Here is a 24,510-nt window from a genome sequence, read left to right on the forward strand (position 1 = left end):
AAAGGCATACTATGAAATGTTTTCATCTTTTTAAATCATTTTCTTAAGCCAGTATGTGCTAAAATGACCCTTTACAACAGTGGTCCGCAAACTGTTAGTTTCTTCCCTGATTAGTAACTCTGTTCACCTGGTCTCTCTCCTCACACACCTGCAGGTCATCTCCCTCTCATCCTCCCCAGTGTATAAAGCCCTGTCCGTGTCTCAGTGACTTGTCGGTCCATTGTTTGTGTCAGCGTTGTTTTGTGCTCTATGTGAGCTTTTGTTTCTCCTGTTGTTCAGGACTTTGGGTTTTTGGCTTCCTGCCCTTTTTGGATTTTTTTGTTCATCATCCTAATAAAAGGATTTACTTTTAAAACGCTCCTGCCTCATGTCATCTGGGGTAATCTGCATCTTGGGTCCTAACGACCTCCTCCTTGCTTTCAATGTGACACATTCATTCAATACATGGAGGCATTTTGTTGCTGCTCCTTGTAGCAGCCAACATTTAAATGTAGAGCATGAGTGCTGGAGTACAAGAGAATGGCTTTGATTTGTATTATGGGCCTATTAATGACTGATCACATGTGTTTTTTATAGCTCAAAGACATGCATACCTATCAGCTTAAGATGCCTTTTTTTGCATGCAAAAGAAAAAGAAGCAGTCCTTGTATTTAAAAATAGAACAGAGACGGGTCTTTGGATGCAACAGCACTTTTGAAACATTCAAATATGTGGCAAGCAATTGAAGTGTAGTGATGTTTTGCATTCTTGTCCCTCAGCATGGATGCCACCGGTAATGAGGCTTGGTGATAAAAGTGTGCATGTCTGCAAGCCGCCGCCCACCCTCCACAAACAGCATCCCAGGGGACGGAGCGTCTCATGAGCAACCCAGTGGTTGTAGTGCTTCTCGTCATTGCTCAGTCTTTGCCTCTACATCTCTTTCTCTCTTCTTTAGCAGCCTTCACCATCTGTCCATCTTAATTGCAGACATGCTTCCTCATGATGGAAGGATAAATCAGAGCGTGCTCATCAGCAGTACATTCCATCATCTTGAGAACAACTGTTTGATCAATTGATTAAAGAATCAAACCAAGCAGAGGTGAACAGGAGGCTCCAGTCTTTCTAAAAATATGATCTGTGACTCGCAAAAGTTCTTGTGCTTACCACCTATTTAAAACAACTACCGCATCACATTAAAGCAGCAAAACAACTTCTTTCCCTCTGTAAGAACTGCAATGCTGCTTTTGGAGCATGTGGACATTTAAATAGCTCACAATAGATTTTCATTTGAGCAAATAGGACAAATCCACTGGGTTTGATTTTTTCCCCCACACATTTCCTTCTTTGGGTTAAAGGCTGATGTGTATATTTTAAAAAATGATTCCTTCAATTCTGACAGAAACAGTGCACATGTTGCACTGACTGAAGGCTGGATACTGTTTAGCCTCTGCAGCCTGAGGCAGTTTGCATGACTTGCATCACCTTTGCTCCTAAGGCACAAGCTGACACTACAGAAATATGCAAAATGACTGAGTGATGTAATCGTTTGATTACTTGGTTAGCTGGTGAAAAACAGAAGCAATATTTTTGTGAATGCAGTGGCAACCCCAGATATTTTTCATGGGGGGCCAGAGAACATTTTGGGGTGGCATTAATTTTTTCCATTGAGCCCGAGGGTCCCAATATTTGGGGACTTTTATGTTAAGCAGCAAAATTCATGCCCTAAATATCAATAAATATTATCAAGCTGCACCTCTAAAACATTATGCACATCAAACACATTTAACACTAGAACTCTCAGAATTTTTACTTCACTAGAATTCCCAGGAACCGTCAGTTTGATGGCTGTCATTTCGGCCATTAAATGCAGGCTGACGATGACGTTACGGAGCAAAATGGTTTCAAGTGCGTTATGGCGGTGTACGCGACACGGTTTATATGCAGGTAGCGGCGCTGCGGCTGCTTTATATAGCGACTCGTTGCATTCTCCCTCAACCACAAATGTGGAATGACCTTCCTAACACTACCAGAACTGCGGCTTCCTTTTCTATTTTCAAGAAACTCCTGAAGATCCTGCTCTTCAGAGAGCATCTTCTTAACTAGCACCTTGCCTGCACCCGTCCCCCCTCTCTACTGTCCACTCCTTGTTCCCTCCTCTCCATGACTGATGTCAATTTGTTGTTGTTACTATTGTTGTTAGCCTCAAGGGCAAAATGCCGATTATCACTTGTAAGTCGCTTTGGACAAAAGCGTCTGCTAAATACATAAACATAAACATAAACCCAAATCCTCGGATCACGCATTTTAGCTAAAACGCTAACGTTAGCTTGCCTTGCGTTGACTGTAGAGTTGTGGGAGATGGTCACGCAGATGTGTCATGAGATTTGAAGCGTTGCTGCCTTTCACAGACTCTTTTTCTGCACGTGCTACAAACAGGATAGCCGTCTTCTATCAGCTGTCCCTCGACATTCTTCAAATATCCAAAAGATGCCCGTACTTCCCACTTTGTCTTCTTTGAGGGATAATAAATGTCCTCCTGAGCGCTGCTGTCTCCTCTTTTGGCGATCATTTCAGCTTTAGCTTCAAGAAAGTTTTGTTGTAAACAAAGCGTGCATGTGCCGCCGGCAACTTCAGCCGATGATACAGTGGCTGGTAAGGGTCACCGCGCCTACACCGCAGCCACGGTAAACCCACCAAGATAATATAGTTTTTTAAAAAACAAGACGGTTATTATTATTGTCAACTTTTTTTTTTACCGGGGTTTACCGCTACACTGGTTACCGTGACAACCCTAGTTATTAATGAACTCTTTGTGGATGTGTGAACCTAATAATATGGTAAGGAAATATAATTTTAATCCAAACCTTGAAAAGAAGTCTCTCTATTGGTGACCGACATGATCTTTTCCCCGTGGGTGGGGGGCGAGGGGTCCCAGATCGTCTTCCGCGTTTCTGTCAGAGTCTCTGCCTCTTCCTACTGACCGGTTTTCATCAGCATTCCCCTCTCCGCTTGAAGCAGCTTCATTTCTCATGCTTGTTTCACTGAGAATGTTTGTCTAAAAGCAGTTTTAGCAGCTATTTCACACGCCGTATGAACGGAGAGGGAGCGCGCAAGCTGGAAAGTTGGTTGCTTAAAGACGGTGACGCTCTCCGTTATCCGCAGGAAAACGTTACCATGTAAACAATCGAGCCGTCAAATTGACAGCTTGTGGGAGACGAAGACAGCTATATTTCTTTTTTGATTCATTATTTAATGAAAATTATAAAGCAAAAATAAAGGACCTATAAAAATAGGAAAAGCCAGGGAGCCAGGACAACATGAGATCCATCTAACTAAAGTTATTACATATCAAAATATGAAAACAGTCAAAATGACTGCCTTGGGAGTTCTAGTGTTAACTCAAATTTGAGAAACATGAAAATTGTTTTCTATTGTTGCAGTTTTTGTATCATCATTGCTGTCCTCACAAAGACATCCACATAAACTTTGGAGTTTTACACTTTTGTAATAAGCATCAGTGTAGCGGAGGCAAATTGATGATTTTATCTGTTATGATCAGGAAGACGTAATATTCTGTATAAATATAAAATATGAACCTGCTACGTCTTTATTGTAATTATCAGACGATTCTAGGGTTTGATTCAGAAGATCTAGGCTCTTTGCTTTTTCAGTGATCAACCACACTTTGTGTTATTTCAGGAAAGAGTCAGGTTTATAAAAGTAAGAATTTATTTTACAAACATTTTAAAACATGACTAATTAACTAAGCATTTACTGTGAGTGGATGTAACTAAACGTGATGAAGGAACCTATGTTTGAATGGGATGTCAGCCAGAGCTTCCTAATCAAAGTAAGCCGAATTCTAGTGAAAAGAATTTGGTTTGCTCTAAGCTATAAAGTTGTTATCATCAGAAGAACATTCAGACGCTATCTGTCATGTCTACTTCACCCATTTTGGAGAGACCCTCTCGGTGGATCTGAAAGTCGCAGGGTTCGGCTGACCTCTGGCACCAGAGGGCTGTAGAATACCGAGGTACCGACTCTTCAGTCCAGAGACGTCTCGGGTCACAACAGCTGGATTGAACCGTGCGTCTGGCGGACTCTTAAGGAGTCTAGCAATGTCAGCTTTGTTTTTGACAGAACTGTTTCTTCATCAGCTTTGCAGGTGCAAAAAGGTTTTGACGACATGTCAAAATCTTTGATGGTTAAAGAGTTTTTTCTACAGATGGCCGGTCTGAGCGATTCTCTAGAACTGTCGAATCACTCAGGATGATTCAGTTTTAAGGTTTTGTTGTTATGATTTGCACAGCCAATCAGAGGCTGACAAGTTTGAAATATGTTACCAAGACAACTCAGAAAAACGCCTTCTTGATACAGGATGTTCGGACTGGTTTAGTACTATGTGTGTCAGGGTTTAACTTAGCCCTTGTTAACTTGTTAGCTAACAATGCTATCAGAGGGTTAATATCACGATTCATGTTTTTGTTTCAGAAATGAATGATAACGCTCTGCTAACATTGTTAGCATTGTTTCCCCACTGTGCTTGTAAAGAAATGTAATTACTTTTTTATCACAAATTTAAAGACACAAAATTATATGACTTTCTAGTTTTATTCATGTCGTGTCTTTGCTCCACATTGTCCTCTCAAGTAGCTTTGGGTCACAACGAAGGTTTAAATGTATCATTTCTAAATTATATAGTCTCTTGAGAAACTAGTGCCATCAGTTCCATACAACATTCTCCTTTCTTGGATGTCGTTGAAATGCCAACATGAAACAAGAGTCTGACATTACTGCTACTGAGATCTTTTCAATGAATATGATTCGAACAACAGGGTACTCTGAACAAACCTGTGTCTGGTATGAATTGTGCTCCAATATAAATTCCCTTCAGTCTTCTAGGTAAACTGCTATGCCAGCAACTTTGATTCAAAACCTATTTGCTGCAAAGATTCCTAAAATGTTTTTTAGGACTGTTGTCATTATGCTCCAAATAAGCATTTCAACTGTAGCCAGATTTGTTTAGTACTGCAGGACAAGGATATTGATAATGTGGGGGAGGCTTTGGATGGAAAAGCAAAAAAGAAAAATCACAGCTGATTCTAATTGTGTGCTCTTATAGAATTAATCTGTTGCTTTAAAAAAAGGGACAAAAGTCCACTATGAGACAGTTGATGCTGAAGAGCAGGGGTATTCAATTCCGGTCCTGGAGGGCCAGTACCCAGCATGTGTTAGTGGTTTATCAGCTCCAGCACAGTTTATTCAGTGGTTGAATCACCTGTGCAGCAGCTGATCAGACTCTGCAGAAGCATGTTAATCACCTGCTGAATGAAATTGAATACCCCTGCTGTAGAGAATCGCCTCCCTACTTTTGTCTCCTTAAAATAAACCAAACCTAATTAATCTTCTTTAATAAGTTGTTTCTGTATCTGTTTGTGGAGAGTTTCTTTTTCTCATTAATAACTAATTTTTTTTTTACTTTCTTAGAAGAAAAAAATGACATTAAATAATTTTTAGGAATTTTTGTGAATAGCTTGATGACTTTATTAACATAAAGAGGATTTTGAAGTTCTTCATTAATGAAGTTCAGCAATGTTGAAGAAACAAAATGAAGTTATTTTTGTATAGCGAAGTGTTTCTAAATAAAACTCAAGGTGCTGCAAAAGCATAAAACTTTGAAAATGGCCACCCTGCTTAGACATTTTGCTCATCTTTTGTGCCCATGTCAAGTTTTCAGTATCTGCCACTGTGATTATTTCCTTATTCCATTGATACTACTTAGAGATAACAAATGTATGTACAGAATTTTTATATGTGGCCAGACTATATATTCACATATATAGGATGGCTTGCCAGACTAAGGCTTTGCTGCAGTTTGAGCCATTTCAAACTATGAATCACAGAAGAAAAACATCTAGAGAGAAAAAACTGACTCTCTCAGCAATTACCTCAACACGTATCTCCCATAAAAAGCTACTGCATATGGTCTGTTCTTCAAATGTTCCATTCAGCTTTCAGTGTAATGTTATGACGAGAAAGTCCAAAGAAATTATGAGGGAAACAATAACCTTCAGGGCCTAAATAAAAAAAGAACAAGAAAACTTTATAGGTTGGAGTTATAATCGAAATGTAAATGTAATGAGGGACAGCCCCATTTTTTAAAATGAAACTTGAGAAAGGAATCAGCAATCAGGCTATTTTCATTCTTCATGGTTTTATTGCATTTTTGATCCTGTTCATTCAATGGCTCTTACCCTTGAGCCCTTAATCCAGTGAGTAATGTTTAGTGTTTCTGTTTTTTTATTTTGCAAAACCACTTAACCACTCTGCTCTGGGGGCCATCTGTAAACAAAACATAATATTTTTGTGAAACATGGCACCTTTTCATTATGTTGTCATGAGATGAATTCAGAACAAATGCCAGTAAAGATAGTTTCTTTCTACACTGACCCATTTTATTAGCAGGAAGGTCTTATCCGGACTACTTCAGCTAATTTTATGTTCTCCTTTTGTACTGCCTGTTCCATCCCTAAGAGAATATGCTTTTGCATTGTTTAGGGTCTTTAAAAAAAGCTGGCACAATTCATTTATTCTCAAAGGCTTTACAAATGAATTCATGCAAATTCAGGAATTTGCATGATTCACTCCAGGGTTAACGTTACATTCTTGCACCACTCGAGTTCCAATTTGGACAGATAAACAGAAGCTGAAATGCATAGGAATTTGTTTGTTGCGTCAAGGGATTTGGGGAGGAAAACGTCGTTCTAAAGCGGACCAGCGACTTGGCAAAGCCTGAAGTGAGTGAGAGAAGACGACAGTCATTTTTTGAGCCGATTGTACAAACAATTATGTGCTTTCTGCAGGGCTGTGTGGCATGCATCTGTATGCTTGTGCAGGGACAACTTACTAGGACTGTGTGCTTCTGTTCTGCACAAAGAGTTTGTTAGAAGTTTATTCTTGTTTTTTTTTTTTGGTGGTGGGGGGGGGGGGGGGGGGTTGCAGGGAGCTACTGAGCCAACGTATCTCATGTAGGAATGAATAACTTATGTGTTTGCAGACAGTTGCCTGTAAGAACTTGACTATCTTTAAAATAAAAAAAAGTGTTTAAAATAGAAAGTTAGGCAACTTATCAGACTATTTAAGTATTATTATAAAACAGAATTAAACCGTAGTGTCATTAGACTGTTAAACAGACAGTCCATAGTAACTCACCACAGGACTGTATTAAGCTGCTGTTGAAACTAGGCCTGTATTGAACAGCATCAGATTGACTATTGACATCTAAAGGCACGGACGCTTTTTTCCCCACGTTGTGATCATTAATAATTAGTAGAAGTGACTCTTGTCTTTCAGCTAAAGAAATTCAGGAATTTGCTTTGTTCTTTCTCTCACAACAGTGAGCCATGCATGTTGGTTAATGCAGTCTAATTAGTTAGATTCAGTGGAATTGGTGACGTTTAATTTGTTTAAAGCATCATTTTTGCCTTGGCATTGGAAAAAAAACTCTGTTTTGTTTGCAATGCGGGCGGTTATTTTGCAGGATCTAAATATTGCATTCTCCATATGTTCTTTCTGTCCGAGGGCCACTCAACAAAACGACCTTGGAGCACAGGGTTCGGCTTGGGGAGGGTTCATTACTCCAGCCAGATTAAACAAAGTAAAAAAAATCTGTTTCCTCATTCAACAGTCACACCTCAGGCTGAGAAAAACATGCTTTGCAAATACTCACAAAATCTGAAAAAATACTGAAAACCTATAGGACACATAATTCTTTAAGTTATAAAATTCATATTGGGTTCATATATTAGCGTTTAATGTCTTTGAGCTGCTTTAGAGTCAAATATGTATGCCACAGTTCAAGGGTGTAAGAAATAACACCAAATGAAATGTTTTACGTAGTTTGTTATTTTATTTGAACCCAGTGGTCTCAAAGAGGCGGCCCATGGGCCAAACCTGGTCCGCGGGCCGCCTATTGAGTATGCGCAGGGATGCATCATCAGTGATGTAACCCCTAAAATATTAACACCAGAAATACAAACCAAAACATGTCCTGTACTAGCCTAAAAATCTGGACAGACAGTAGCCAAAACAAAATTATATTTCTCTGCATGTCGGTCTAACCACGCTCCATTTTTACTTCAGCAGGTCTACCATTGGCCTGAGCAGTATTGTGTTATGCCATTCACAACGCTCTATTGGTTTGGTGGGTGGGATGAGGGGATGTAGGATAGGATAGCTTTATTTGTCATTGAACCAGCGTCCCAGTACAATGAAATTTGGTTTGACCATACCAGGAGCAGACATACAGCACGTGAAACATGTAGACAGGAAAATGGTTTTACTGTGAGCATGCAACCCTTCATGGCGGTCCCATTATGCAGATAAACAAAAACAACTAAGATGATGGCAGCTCGTTTGAAACAGCTTTGGAATCAACTTTGGACTATTTACTCTTGAGCTTTTCTTTCAGTCAAGAGCAGATAGAGGTACTTCAGTCCTTTATTTACATAAAAGATGCATTTGCTTCTCCTTCAACAGTGTACGGTGGACTACCCTGTTGACTGATAGCAGTGAGCACATCAAAAGGTTTGTTGTCCAAAAGGATGGTGAGACAGTTTGAAAGACAACCGTAAATTATGCCCCATGACTAAGATCTGTCTATGGGTCATGGCAAGACTATATATTCATATATATATTGGATGGCTTTCCAGACTAATTCTGTACTGCAGTGATGAGACAAATGTGTACAAATAACACTGAATTTCATGAAACGCCATCATATTTGGTGGATCCATAACTTCTGCTCTCTACCAGAAAAGCCTGAAGGAGAATGTCTAACCTTTCATGTTAAAAATTAAAACTATTCTGCAAAAAGAGTTTGTTCACAGAGATATGAGCGACATTACTAATTGTCACAAATAGTGACAATAGCCGGGCAAGCCAATGCTCCATTGATGGATCTCAGTCGTGGGGCGGGTTCTACCGTTGTCTCGGAAACAATCCCTGCATGCTAATGAACAATGTGACTTACTGACTGATATGGATGCTAGTAAACAGGGCAGTCCACTGTTGAAGAAGGCAAAATTACATCATTTTTCTAAAAAAAGAACTTAAATACATCTATTTGCTCTTGATTCTAATAAAGCCCACGTCCAAATTGTCCAAAATTGATGTAAAAGCCGTTTAAAACGAGCTGACCCCATTTTGTTCTATTCCGTTGCATCGTCCCACCCACCAGATAAATGGATGGCCCCGATTAGTCCACATAGCAGAAAGAGCGCTGTGATTGGCCCACCATTGTGGACCAATTACAGTGCTCTGTAGGATTGAAACCCCTATAGAGAGCTGTGATTGGCCAGCCAGAATTCTGCTAGGGGCTGTGGAGGTTCCAATAGACCAAACTTTGCAAAGCAAGAATTTGGTCTATTCCACTAGGCTAGTTGATTGCAGTTGTTGACACCAAGTATGTTATTATTAGGTTTAGGATGCATTTTTCACAGAAAGCACCTAAAATGAATCAAGTAATTCCAAGTGGTGCTCGCTGCAGAACCACAAAGGCGGAGCTGCACCAGAAGGTGGAGCTGCACCAGAGTCAGCCCCGCCCATTCCAGAATCAGCCCCGCCCATTCCATAAGAGTCAGTCCAATTCCTTCTAGTTGTCAGACTTGATAGCATTCTGGAACCAAAGAGGGTGTTATAGCTAAAAAATTGAGGACGGAGTTGAGAAGTTAATTGAACAGTTTTTGTAAAGGTTCCATATAATTAAAAATCAAACTTTTGGAACTTTTAATCATGTTATATTGTCATTTCCTCATAAGAAACACGCCAAAGCCATTTTTGGCCTCATTCATGCATTTTCTTCCCATCTCAGCTTCAATTTGGTCTCCTCCCCCGAAGAGGGTCTGGTCTTGCTTCTCAAATCTGGATATTCTGTGAATTTTCTGACAAATTATTTCTTAAATGACTTCTTCTGAGACACCGCCGGAAAAATCATACATACCATCTACAAAGACACACCGGATAGGACAATCAAATGTAACGCCACATGACCTTTTTAAGATGTGGTGGTGTAGTGGTTATAGAGTCAAGTTGACATGCAGTTTTGCGCAGGTTCGCCTCCCACTAGCAGAAATATTAGGTAGCTTACAACCCCTTTTCCTCATTTCTAGCTACACTTGCCAGTACTATGTTTACAACAATTTACTGGTATACCGTTTAACATATAATGACTAATGTGTTTATTTATTTATTTGTTTATTTAGCCAGTGTGAGTCCATTTGTGAGCAGAGTTTCAACTAAAATACTGTTTAGGAACGACCAAATTCAAAGAACTTTTAGAGACATAAATATTTTGCTGAAAATAAACATTACAACTAAAATATAAACAAATTAAAATGTTTCAGCTGGCTAAATGGATTGTTGCCGACCTCACCGAGAATCGAACCAGCACCAGCTCAGGGGAAAGCAAAACTTAAGTTAAACGATCTCGCCACTGGACTACCAGAGCACGTACGTAAACCACAGATGCTGTTGTACACCACTTTTCTTGGAGCGGCTGTGGGTAGATATTCGTTAAAAGAAACCTTTTCATTTCGAGATATATTCAGGCTTTGTCATGTAGCAAGTTATATTTATCTTGTTTAATTGAAGCATAGAACATAGCATTAACGACTGTAAACTAGTAACAGCCGTAATTCATGTGGGTCAGGTTAGTTTGCGATAAAGTTGGAAAAACAAAAACGGAAGTCAGTGGGCTAGAATGAGTTTGCGTGAATGGGCGGGGCTGACTCTGGTGCAGCTCCACCTTATGGTGCAGCTCCGCCTTTGTAGGTCTGCAGCGAGCACCCTCTCAGTAATTCACCACCCTAGCCCATCATTCAACTACATTTTGTATTTTCTCAGGTTTCCTTTGGGTAAATTATTTTGACTTAGGTGTGACAAAAAAAGCAAAACCCCATAAATTAATAAGGGGAAATAATTTTTAAAGCACTTTCTCCAGACTTTGATGAGTTACATTTCTGAGCACATTTATCCAATGAGACCCAGCAGCATCTTTACTTTTCTAAAAAATATATATATAAATAAATAACAAAACAAAACAAAAAAATATTTACCAGAGATTGCGGCTCCAGGTAGGAGGTGTGTAACTTGGGGGCTGTGTCCACACCGTTTTGTCTGCTGCTCCTGTGCCCTTCAGCCAGCCAACAACCCGATGTTCCCAGCAGAGCAGCCACAGCCCAAACACCCAGGCTGCCCATGCTTACCTGTGCAGGAAAAACACAAAGCATACACACACGTGAATGTTTCACCAAACAGGATCAAAAAGGGGAGTCAATTACATTTTAAATGCCTTAGATTTCATCAGTGCTTAACAGGAATTTAACAGTTTGAGTTGGCTGTAAGTGGTGTGAAACTGAGCCAGAGCCCTCTTTACATATCAATGAGACTAATAAAAAGGTGTCAAATTGTATTTATTATTATGTATCTTTTACTGTGAATGATCACACCTCGGCTCTGATTTTAATCTGACGTAATCCTTTCTGAATGCTGGTGCGTTTCGATGAAGTTATTTATATGAGAAAGTGTCGCTCTGTTTTTAGAAGAAGATTATTAAAAGAGAGCAGAAATCAGAAATTTGATTTGGTTTACATATGCTGCAAAAAAAGAGACTTTAAAAGTGACAGGGAAGAACAGAAATCTTTTTAATTGCTTTTCTTGGACATTGCATGATACAAAAGGCAAATTCAAACATATTTTAGTCATTTTTCTGCAAGTTAACGTTTTCTGTTTCTCCTTCACATTTTTATGTTTATTATGGGTTTGCAAAATGATGAAATTCAAACCTTTATGATTCATGCTGACAGACTGTAAAAGGTACCAACGTAAACCCCACGAATGCATCCTTGCACACAGACTGCTGTTTAAACCCCGAAGCTCAAACTGATGAAGAGAATTATCGGAACTACAAGGCAGATCTTTTCATGCAAAGAAAATAAATAATAATAATTCAACTTTTGAAGCTGCAAATAAAACAGAAGATTTGAAGATTGAAAGAATAAATAGGTTACTTATTCACTCTCACATAAATCTACAGATAACGTTAACGACACCAAGCCTATTCTTATTCTTATTCAATTTACCATACTCCTTATTTTATCCACAAGGACACTTCAGCGTTGCACAAGTTTGTGAATATTCCTTCAGTGTTAGCCCGAGCGCTAGTTTTTCCATGGGTTGTTAACTTTTCTATTCATAAATTTGACGAAAAATGTGGTCCAAAATTAGTGATCAGATGCTGTCAAACTGGGGATGAGACCCGTGTGGTCCACATTGATTCAGGATTAAAGAAACACTTTGGTTTAACAATTCACCAAAAACCAGATTGCTTTAGTGTTGCTCTAGTTAATATTAAAGGATTATGTGTTGGGATGCTATTGAGCATTCCTAAAGTAGCACTTCATAATTTTCCCACTTCTACCCCAACTGGCTGACAGCAGAATTACCATTGATGTAAACACCACTGCTGCAGGGTTTGCAGGTATCATCAGACAAGGTTTTGTATTTTACACATTTTTGTGAAACAAAGAAAAAAATTTGGACTTTCCTACTTTTTTGATGTTTTAAAACTGAAACCAACCAGTGTAGGCTGTGCCGATGTTCACCCTGGTTTTAGCTCTTTGCTTCACCTCCAATTACAAACTCTTTTCCTTTTACTTCCAGGCTCCTCCATGATGCCAACAAAAAACAGACCTATTGCTTTTACTTTTGTGTGTTTTATTGACGGTCGGCAAACTGAAAAAGCTAACAGCTAGCCTTTAAATGAGCTACCAGCACAATGAAGCCATAAAGCAGATAGAGACCTACCACTAGTGTTCCAACCTGAACCACTTCAGTTGTTTAGTGCCGTTTCTGCTCATCACAGATGTTCAAATGAAGTTGCTCAAGAACCACTGAAACCAATAGTTTAAAGTGTTAAAACTGTTTAGTGTTGCTTTAATGGTAAGGTTAATTTACATATAATTTAATGTTGGCACACTTTTTATTTGACCTAAAATGAAACAACTCTTAACATGTTCATTAAAGCGACTTTTCAGAATGATGAAGCCCGTACCATTAACGTCTGTTTCACATGACAGGATATTGATGCTGTTATTTAACCCGCTCCTCCCTTTCTGACAATCTTAAAGACGCTGTTAAGGCAATAAATAAATAAATAATAAAAAAAATTATAAAAAAAAAACTGTCAGATAATCCTGCCTTGTGTGTTAGGAGCATTCTGGTCTGGTCAGATGGACGCAGAGACTGCTAGGATCATAAATCCATGTTAGATTTTTAGGAAAGAAACAAATGTGCAGCCTGTTGAATGTGACATGTAGCCAATCGGAAAGAACAGTGATGGAAGCACACAGCACACACCTCTTCTACCATGTCTGATTACTTCAAAATCACGTTTTATTTTGCGAGATTTCCCGTCTGAGTGAGGAATGTCTGAAAGTGGTGTGTTTGTGTAGTGTGTAGAATTTGCTGCACACTACACACGGTGAGACAAATTGGTCTTTCATGGTTTGAAAATTGTCAGACGATTAGAAAATCCTGTCATGTGAGCTGGACTGTAGCCATCACTGCCCCATGCTTTAAAACAAAACACCATGCAACTTTAATCTTCCAGATTAATAACTTTACCGACGTTGTCAGCATGGCTGTGCTGACATGCTTCCATAATTAGCCCTTTTTTTTTTGCATAAAAACACGAATAAAACTAAAGATTTTTTGCTTATTCTGAATTCAAATCTTTTCATCAGTGTCAAGGCTTTGATCAGATGTATGGAGAATAATCAAATAACTAAATAGTCCTGATTGCGCTGAGTAAAGGAGGATTTTAAATCCACATAATCTCGTTCCTTCAGTCCTGAGCCGCTGCTGAATAATCAAAGGTGATCTCAGACAGATTTTATGAGTAATCAGTTTTAGTAGCTGACAAAAGAATGATGTAAATTGTGATTGTTTACTTTTGTAATTTTTTTCAGGGTTTTTGAAAGTTTGTTTATTTTCAAGAAAACTGTATATTTTCAAAAACAAATGCAGGAGAAGAAAATTGCTAAGTTGTAAAAGCTGGAAGAAAAAAGAAGACACAGTGATGTAAAGTCGATATGTATCTTAAATGAATGAATCAATGTTTATTTGTATAGCACTTTAAATGCAACAATGTTGCCCAAAGACCTTAACAGAAAAAAATGAAAATACAATAAAATGACAACAGTCAATTAAAAAAACATAAAATAAGCACAAAAATTAAAATCTGACACGAGTCATAAAAAAACAGGACCACCCTGTCAGCCCAAGGTGTTTGGAGTAAAAATAAGTCTTCAGTCACATTTTAAAATTAACAACAAATGATGCCTGCCTAATGGTAACGGGCAACATATTATATATATATTAACATATTATTAATATATTTTATAATTATTATGATTATTATAATTTTTTTTATTGTGGTAGTGTTAATTAGTCATTTTGTTTTGAATTCAAGTTATCACTCTGTTATCTTGTCTTTATATTTGCATCTTTGTTTCCAGGAGGACCCACTTGTAAACGAGATGCTTCATCTCAAGTGGTTTTTATCCTCCTTAAATATAAGTAAATAAATAAATACTCCAAAGAGCAGTTGCTGCATCTGAGAAAGACCTAAAGCCTTTTCTCTCTTGCCTCGCCCACAGGACCTTCAATCTAAGCTGGTCAACCGACCTCAGTCCACGAGATGGAACATAACGCATGAGAGAGATAGAGCAAGCCATTTATATTTTTATAAACCAGAACCAAATTCTTAAACTGCACACAGAACTTAACCAGGACCCAGTGCAGAGAGGCAAGAACTGGAGTGATGTGATCAAATTTTGAAGTGCCAGTCAAAAGACGGGCTGCAGCATTCTGAACTAGCTGCAACCTAGCAATACACCCATAATTAATGCTGTGGTAAAGACTATTGCAATAGTCTAAACGAGAAGTTATAAATACATGTATACGTTTCTCCAAATTGTTCTTAAGCAAAAACACTTCACCTTGTAAAGATTTCTCAGCTGAAAAAAGCATGATCGAACAACATAACTGACTTGTAAATCTAAGTTAAGCAAACAAAAATAGCACCAAGTGGGAGCAAGTATAGATTAAAAAGCAGAGGGCCGAGTAAAGAGCCCTGTGGGACCCCATAATTAAGAGGAGCATCACTTGAACTAAAACTTCCAATCCTAACGTAACGTAACTCGTCACTTACCTATCTGACAGATAGAACTCATCCAATGGAGTGCTGAATGCCAGTGATACCAACACACTTCTCAAGACGATCAAGAACAATTGCATGAAGATAGATGAAGAGGAATGCTTGAGCGAACGATGCAAAACTGAGCTTAAATTGTATTTTTTGGTGCATTTTGAAAACAAAAGAAATGTTCTTTGTCTTTTTCAGTTGATAAAATTAACTTAGAAAATGTAGAAAACTGAGCCAAGCTATAAACTACAGCATCACAGCAGCCTTGTGAATGTAAACATCACTCTGAGGAAAAATGGACATTATTCAGCTGGCTTGTTAGCCGTCGGCTAATGGGCCCTCACAGATGAGCGCTCACCTTTGTGAAATTAAGCACCAAATGAGATCTGCCAGTCACAGAGTTAATGTGCTGGGCCTCAAGGAGCTGGCCCGCACCCGCACACACACACACACACACACACACACACACACACACACACACACACACACACACACACACACACACACACACACACACACACACACACACAGGGGTGGGTGAAATTCATCATAAAAAAGACAACCAAGAGAAAAACCATAACTTGATCAGAATATTAAGGAGTTTGAAGGAAATGGCACTTTGTCTCACCCAACTTATTAACTGTCATGTTTACAGATGCTGAGTGTTAAAAACATTTATTTTTTTTCACATTCCACCTCTTGGCTCCCTCATTTTTTTCTAAGTTTCTTTAAAAAAAGTTAAATCTTCAAAGGAAACAAAAGTAAATTTGGGTCCCAAAGTGTCTTATTCCTGCAGCTGGCTTTATGCTCCTACTCAGCATGTTAGAAATGTCCTCCCCACTTTCATTTTGACATAAAAAGTAGACAATTTTTTATTAGAAATGGAACCAAATACCATTTGCTAAAGCACAAGCTGATAAAATATCCAAGGAGATTAATTCCATAAAAGACAACACCAGACATCAGGGGGTGCACTAACTACCTTTTCCTTTTTGGATTTAGGTGAAAGGACCTAAAAAAAAAGAGAAACTCTCTCTAAGTACATTTTAGTTCTGTTTAAAGATGACAGATGCATACTTAGTATAAAAATATCTATAAAAATTGCAGCATTAATGAATTTTGTATAAACATAAATGTAATAAATTGCTATTTTAAGAGTCTCCTGCTTTTTGCTTTAGATAAAACTATTATTTATTTTAACATTGGCATAAAATATTCATGCAAAAAATAGCTTCTCACAATCATTTAGCTCTAAATGTCCGACCTTTTAAAATAAATCAAAGTTCAAAGAAAAGCTGCATGATTATTATATTTTGTCAAATATGTTCCATTATAACCAACTCCCTCAGGAAACTTCACCATGGACAGTTAGCCTACTCCAATAATTTAGTCAAAAACATATAATTCAACCCTCATATTTGAGGAAAATGCAACTGCACACATACAAAATAGACGTCCACAAACTAATTTGGTCACATTAGAAACAATTTTGCTCGTGAGCTAGCAAAAGTAAAAATATGTCTTTTGTGTCAAAAGGATAATCACATAATAATGTGATTATGTCTGACTTTCTAAACATGCAACACAAAAGCCTGTAACGTGGTAAACTACAAAAGAAAAAATCATATATATATATATATATATATATATATATATATATATATATATATATATTTGCCTCTGCTTCTGAGAACAGATGCAAACTGTCAGGCAACAGCTAATTCTGACATGTATCACCATGAACACATGGATCCAAGAAAAGATAATACTGTGGCGGCCCTGCCACTGATGGGCCGGCGGGGCTGCATTGCACTCTGGGGGGAGGGTGAATTGGGGTTGTTTTGTTCGGGGTTGTGCTGGTATTGTTTGTTTCGGTTTGGAGTTTGCGCTGTGTTGTTCTTGTCTGGTGCCTGTTTGCACCGTGAGTTAACTGTATGTGTGGGGGGATGAAAAGGGGAGCCATCTGGCTATTAAATGTGTTATATGTCTGCCACCTGTTGACTCTTCTTTGCTGCTTCACACACACCCTGCTAGAGGGCGGCGCAGACCGCTACATTACTCTACTTCAGCAGCGGTGCTGACTGACATAGTTCCTCTGGTGAAGAGTTGGATTTTTCACAACGTGGGAAAGCCAGTGCTTAACTTGAGCCAGATCTTGCCGGAAAAAGATCCGGGAACTATTTTGTTTTGAAAGGACCATTCCGGCAACTGTCTGCTAGGATACGGCAACTCATGCGACAAACTTGTGCTGTACGCAGTATTCGAATTACAGGTGAGCTAAAGGGAGCTCCTAAAAGCCCTCAACACACCCAGGGGGAGCCCAAAAATGATCCTGGTTCTACACTTATTACATTATTTATGTGGACTCTCTGGGGATTATTTTGACCCGAGAGGCACAGAGCTCTGATCGTTAACAATTCAGAAACAAAGTCAACACAAAATCGTTTATGTCGGCTCATATCCTTTTATGCTTTCTGTCTTTTATTTGTGTCTAATGCGTTTCGCTGCTGTGGAGCGGAGCGCATCATCTGTTTCATCCTCTGGTGGCTTCACTATACCGGTGCGGTTAGCGCGCGACACGCACTCCGCTATATTTGCGGTCAGTACATCTTTTTAAACTGCAGTTCGAAGGTAACTCATGAGGTGAAAATATATGAAGGCAGGTAGCAGTTTTTCTTTAGGATTGAGAGGAGATGCAGGAAGATAACAGACATACAGGACAGAAAAATAGTCAAATGAAAAACAAGTTTGTTTTTCTACTTGGTGGTTGGAACAAACAGACACCACTGAAGGTAATCAGAAGTGAGGAACAGACAATGACATTATTCTTTCAATGTTTAGATCAGCAGTAACTCTGACAGGCTGCAGGCGCATTGGTGAGTTTGCGGCCGCTGTGCAGGGGGAGAGGGCTGATGCAGGGGAACAGTAAAGATGCAAAAACTACCGTTGTTAAAAGAAATGTGTGCTAACTTAGAAAATGTGGGTGCAATTTTATTTGTTCCCCCGACCCCCCACCACCGTGCATGTTCCAGCATCTGTTTTACCTTTAGTTAACTTTGGTTTGACATCAGTATTTGCTTTCTGGGAACGTTTGATTTACAAATTAAGCACTGGGAAAAGTGGTTGGTTTGATTTTGGGTGAATAAATGTTTTTCCAGTCAAGGAACCGCAAATTTTTTAAACTATTTTATTCGCTGTTCTGGCAGAAACAGGTCACCAGATCAATGTAAAACCAACACAGACACATTGATGCCTAAGGTCAATTTAGTAGCACAGACTTATGCAATGTGCAAAAATGTTGCACCTGAAAGGAAATCGTAATACCTAAGAAAGGAAACAAAGGAAAAAAGAAAAAAAAGAAACAAACAAAAAAACTAACAAAAAAAGTGATATTCATACCTACACAGAGAGAACTTCTTACCGTGAGAATCACCACAACACTGCCCCGATAATAAAGGTTTTAGGTTTGGACTACAAGTCAAACAGCAGCTCTAATAGTTTTTATTTATAGTAACTTTTAACTAGCTTTAAAGGATTTATACACAATTTTTCTTTTTCCAGTACATCTGCAGTGGTCTCTAGTTTGAGTAACCACCTTGTGAGTTGATCTCCGTGGAAAAATAAGCTCTGGTACTCCTGTTTCAGAAAGTAGAAGTTAGCTGGAGGAGAGAGGAGCAGAAACGGCAGGTTTTGGAGTCTTACTCAATAATATACATGATATTCAGACATCTCGTCTCTGATTGGCTAACAGCAACACGACTCTTCCATTTCTTTCATTTGGTCTTCTTTCTTGTGTAAAAATGCAACATTGATGTTTTATCCCCATCAAATAACAAAGGCCTAAAAATATTTTAGCCATATTGTGAAGTTGCTAATACTAACAGTTAGTTTCTCCTAGCCAAGCTAGCATGCTAGCAAAAAAAAAAACCCCATATATTTACAGAAAAAACAGTCGGTTTGAACTCAAGACTTAAATGGACCAAAATGGTCTAAAAACCAGGAGGTGTGGTGTTTCACAAAAGTAGAACTTCTGTAAGGGCATGAATTATGCATGCTTTGGGCTTGTGTGGCAGCCCAAATCATTTCACCGGTTGAGAAGAAAATTGATTCAATTATATAGTTCCTAAGCAATTCTGGAAGAAAACATTATGCTACAAAGGAAAAGGTTGAAAATGAAAGCCGTTGGAAAGGAAAAAGGTCCCAAATCGACTTCAAACTAGTCTGTGCACCATTTCGAAACACAATGGCATGACTTTAATTAGGAACGGTACAGCGGCCTGACAACGGCCATCTTTGGACTTGATTTCACATGCAAGATAAGATTAAAATTTTACAACAATACCAAGGACACTGTAGAAGCAGGAGAACCAAACTTGACTGACCTGCAGCTGAACGCATCAACCAGGCTAAGAGGAGGGCTACAAAAATGGGGAAATTTATCCGTCTGAACTGTAACCCCAAAGCAATAAAAACATTTATAAATGTAATTACACACAAAATGTTTCAAATTCCTGGTTGCATTTAGATGTCAATTATGTCTCTATGTTGACAAGAATAGGACAAGCATCTCCGGTTGGTTGGTTCCAGTCCTCCCATCCATGCAGTGGCACACCCAAGGGGTGGCCAAGGCCTGCCCTAGAAAATTGTTGGCCACCCCACAGCCAATGAGCCAGTGTGTGCTAAAATAACTCACAGGGTTAATAAAAGGCCACCCAGCCTTTTGCCATCTCTGGCCAGAATACTACATTTGCTACTTCACATTTACTAGTCTTGTCTGTTGGACTGGCATACCTGGTGCTGCAGTCTGCTTCCAGCACGTTTCTTGCATGTTTTAGATCATGAACACAGCTGATTTGTTTGATTTAGTGATGTATCACTCCTGTAGACACTAATGAAGGCTAGGGAGACATTTTAGCTGTTAGATTCAAGTATTAGAAAGACAAACGCACAGTGAGGAGATGAGTTTGCTTTCACGTCTACAAACAGACACTAGGGGGTGGTAAGATCAAGCCAAAACTACCTAGTTCCCTTTTAAGACAGTAACATGTGAATTCATTTTTACTAAAGGGTTAAAACAACAAATGTTAAAAAAATTTTTTTTGAAATGACTGATTTTTTTTCCTCTGACATTTTTACTTCTGAAGTTTGAGGTAAAAGTGTTGTATCCACATTTTTTTCTTTATGAAAAAGAATGAAGGAATGTGCAAAAGCACAGCAAATGGCTAAATGGTTGCAAAGTTACCACAAGGACCAACACTAATGTGCACTGGCCCCCTGTCGAAAATTTCTGGGGGCTCCCCTGCACTGATTTAAACAAATGGGACATTTTTCATGTGAAAAATAAAAACTAGGTGGGATGTTAAGCTTCAAATGTGGGAGAAATTAGACCTACATTCTGTCGCCTGCATAGATGCAGCGCAGGTGTTATAATTAAACAAGGAAACAGACTAATGAAATAAACCAAAGCAACTGAACAGAATGTCAATTTGTCAGAAAACAACCAAAACTATTTAAATCGTAATAAATATAAAAAAATAATTAGAATTCATAGTCTATTTTATATTTATAGTATTTATTAACAAGGTCGCCCTTCTCAAAAGAACATCTAATTCAATTAGTCAACTATTTCAAAATAGCTTATTTTGAAGTAAACAGCACATGTGGTAAATCCATTAAAAGCTAAAAGAGGAAGTCAAATCAATGCCTAAAAATCACGGATGCGTCTTCACCGCATGGAATCAATATTATCCTTTGATAGCCTGTTGGACAGGAGACCAAAACTCAGAGCTGGCATAGAAACGGACACTGTCTGCAGTCGAGTACGCTCTTCGCTGCTCTTTGTAGGGGAAAAAATGGCTGCTTAAGCTTCTTCCCTCTGCTTCCTGGTTCCAGCTCTGCAGAACTCCAGGTAGGTTTGCTGTCACAGTTACAAATGACACATGCAGTTCCAGTACAACAGTCACTCCCCGCTCAGCGTGCTCCCTGCCAACCTGCAAATTGCTGAGTATTTTAAAAATATTACAAAGAGGGATTGAAGGGACAGAAAAAAGTAAGATCTAAATGCTGAAGCAGTGAGATTTCTCCTACTTTGAGTAAAATTCTTTTTTATAAGACACCATGCTCTCAGCTAGGTTTGCTGAAATGCTGCACAGTTTTTAAGAGACTCAGAATAAATTGATCAATAATTAAAGAAAGAAACTCAATATGTCAGATTGTTTAACTCCATACCTGTTAGTTGCAGAACGTAAAATATAAATGGCTTCTGTCAGTCACGACATGAAAATAAGTGTCATATTTTCCCCAAATGGTGCATGGCCCATTTCGGAACGAATCTCTCCACACACTATTAGTCAAAGTGCTGCTTCTAACTGCTGCTTGTCTTTGCTGAAATCTCTGCCATCAACCTGTGTGTGTGTGTGTGTGTGTGTGTGTGTGTGTGTGTGTGTGTGTGTGTGTGTGTGTGTGTGTGTGTGTGTGTGTGTGTGTGTGTGTCTGCACTTAGCTTTCAAATAACGCCTTCCTCAGACAGATGTCTGTATTGCATGAAACAGAGCCACCGAGAGAATTGCCTTTGCCCAATCTGGCTTCTCAGCTCGCTCGTCTTGCGTTTCATTCTTGCTCCTGTCTGGTTGGAGGAGAAACTGTCGAGACCAGAGTATGAAGGTCAATCTGTTTCAAAAAGCACAAACCTGTAGATCTGTTGCGTGTATTTGTACTACATGATGGGTGCTTGAAAACAGTGTGTGTGTGTGCGTGCAGTACAGTGTGAGGAGCTGTACACCAACACCCGTAAACCTGTAAAGCTAAATATGCACCTGTAAGAAACACTCACATGCGTTTGAAATAAAATACAGTTGTGTGTGACATTTTCAACTACAAGTCTGTAAACACAAGTGTACAGATCTGTTTCTGCACACGCTCAACTTTTTTATTACAGTTGCACAGCTTTCCTCTCACACATCTGATTTTTGAAACTATTTTCACGATTAATATGTGTCAAAATGCACAAATTTGTAAATTTGTTGTCTGATTCCGTACAACACAATGTGGGCTTGAAGATTGGATGTGAGTGTGTGTACCGTAAAAGGTGAGCTTGAAGTTTTGAGGTGAGTGTCTGTGCATTAAAATGTGAGAAGCTGCACATCAACATGTGTGAAATTGTGAAGATAAATGGTACTTGTAAGAAAAAGTAAATTGTATGTGAAACAAAATAAACTTACATGTAAAATTTTCTCCTGCGACCCAGTAAATACAACTTCTCAAATACGTTTCTGCGCATGCTCAGTTGTTGTTTTACAAGCGCACAACTCTCCTCTCGCGAGTCTGACTTTTGAAACACTTCTGGCAGGTTGTGTGTTGCAAATTGCAGCTGTGTGTATCTGCAGAGGCGAGCGGAGCAGGGGATGAGGGCGAGGGTGGGGGCGGAAGGAGGAGCCACAGAGGGAGGGTTGTCATTGGTCGGCTCTGGTTTCCAGGACAACAGGCTCAACCAATCAGAGTGAGAGCTGCGTTTTTCCCTCGGCTTTCAGTCCGCTGCCGTCTGCAGTTCGCGATGGCTGAACGAGCTGGGGTAAGTACATTTCAAAGGACTTTCTAAACTTATTTTAGTCATTTCCTCGTCTTTTTATTTAAACAAGGTGACACACTAACATAACGTCATGCTATTTATACCATTATTAAGGCCTTATAAGATATTTGTACAAATATGTAGTCTAGCTAAAGTTTATATGAGCTGCTTTGCTAAGTTAGCAGAAACAAAAAACGCCACTGCTAACACTGAAGTCTTGCATTAAGGCCACTGTGTTTGGGTATAATCCCAGGGGTGTTTCTCAATGTCAGGCTTTGAGGACACTGTCCTTCCTTGGTCAAAGAAAACAGTTAAATGGAGCTGACTTGCGTCACGTGACCAGGGCTCCCGTGATGGTCACATGACGTGCGGCAAAGTTATAATTATACTTATAAGTTGTATAATGAGCATTTTACTTTTTAAATTGCGTGTATATTGCTTGAATTACATGTATAAGGGAGTTACTAATTGCTGGCCATCGAAGCTGCAACGATTAGGCAGCACCAACTAACCAACTTCTGATTAAAAAAATAAACATTTTAGATATCAGCCTGATAGTTACAATTAGTTTTTTTTTATCACCAGTAAAACAATAAAAAGTAATCATTTGAAACCTTTAACTCTTGTTTCCTTTCTCGGGGATCCTATTAATAATAACTGTTACATGTGATATTTAAAATCTGCATTTGATGGCTCTTTTAGTAACCCTTCATTTTTGTTTTTCAGGAACTGCTGCTCAACTATCTGCTTGAAAGACTTTACAACCGTTCCTCTAATTGGCTTGATCGAGTTCCTCTAGATCTCGATTTTTTGGAATTTGTATGTTGTCAGGAGCTGGTTATTCTGGGTGATATCTCAAACCATTTGACGTCCCTCAGGACATTTTAAATGCACTTGCCCAAGTTTATCAGAGACCTGCAGTCAAAATAAAAAAGCACAAATTATTGTTGCTCACGAAAGAGGAGCCATTGGTCGTCCCAAACTACTTATTCCTGAGAAATACACAGAACACCTCATTTCTTTAGGTTTACCTGTCACGTGTATTGCACAGCTGCTGGGGATATCTAGAGTTACATTACACAGGCAAGTGAAAGAATGGGGTTTAAGTGTGAGCCAAACTTACAGCACCATGACTCACGATGAGCTAGACTCTCTAGTGTCACAGATCCATGCCAGAAACCAAAATGCAGGGTATAGATTGATAATAATAATAATGCATTGAACTTATATAGCGCTTTTCAAGTCACCATGATGAAAGGTCTGCTGAAGTCACAAGGATATAGACTTCAGTGGGAGCGTGTTCGGTCCTCTATGCGCAGATTAGACACTGCAGGCGTGGTTTCCTGAATGTCCCATCTCCGTTGTGTGGTCAGAAGAACGTATTCTGTGCTTAGCCCAAAATCATTTTATTGCAGGAGCTTTACATTCCACAGATTGAATGGGAATCCAGTGGACTCATCGACATTGAACACAACTCTAGTGTTCAAGTTCCAGAAGTTGAATGCCCGCTAAGTCCAGGAGAATATTCTGGACTCTGTGCAGCTGTGGATCCACTGAGGTCAATCTTGGGATTGACAGTTATTTAGCCACACGGCATTACATGCAAACCATTGGCTATAATAAAATCTTTCATTTTTTGCATCTTGTCATCAATGACTTGTATAAAATGTCTGTGAAGGATCTTCATAAGTCTCCATTA

General features: G+C 39.0%; 1 protein-coding gene and 1 long non-coding RNA gene across 2 annotated transcripts in view; one reads left to right on the forward strand and one right to left on the reverse strand.

Annotated features, from left to right (window-relative positions):
• The window catches only part of fstl4 (follistatin-like 4), a 251,981-nt gene that overhangs the window by 208,869 nt on the left and 18,602 nt on the right, over positions 1 to 24,510 (reverse strand). The window contains exon 2 of the mRNA XM_054730744.2: positions 11,094 to 11,238. Coding sequence (XP_054586719.1) covers positions 11,094 to 11,237 — 144 coding nt within the window. The 5' untranslated portion in view covers position 11,238. The remainder of the gene's footprint in view (positions 1 to 11,093; positions 11,239 to 24,510) is intronic.
• LOC139072117 (uncharacterized) lies at positions 20,210 to 24,452 on the forward strand. The gene is made up of 2 exons (XR_011521725.1): positions 20,210 to 22,814; positions 23,538 to 24,452. It is a non-coding gene; the product is annotated as an uncharacterized lncRNA (long non-coding RNA).

Source organism: Nothobranchius furzeri, chromosome 10, assembly GCF_043380555.1.
Source record: "Nothobranchius furzeri strain GRZ-AD chromosome 10, NfurGRZ-RIMD1, whole genome shotgun sequence".
Lineage (NCBI taxonomy): Eukaryota > Metazoa > Chordata > Actinopteri > Cyprinodontiformes > Nothobranchiidae > Nothobranchius > Nothobranchius furzeri.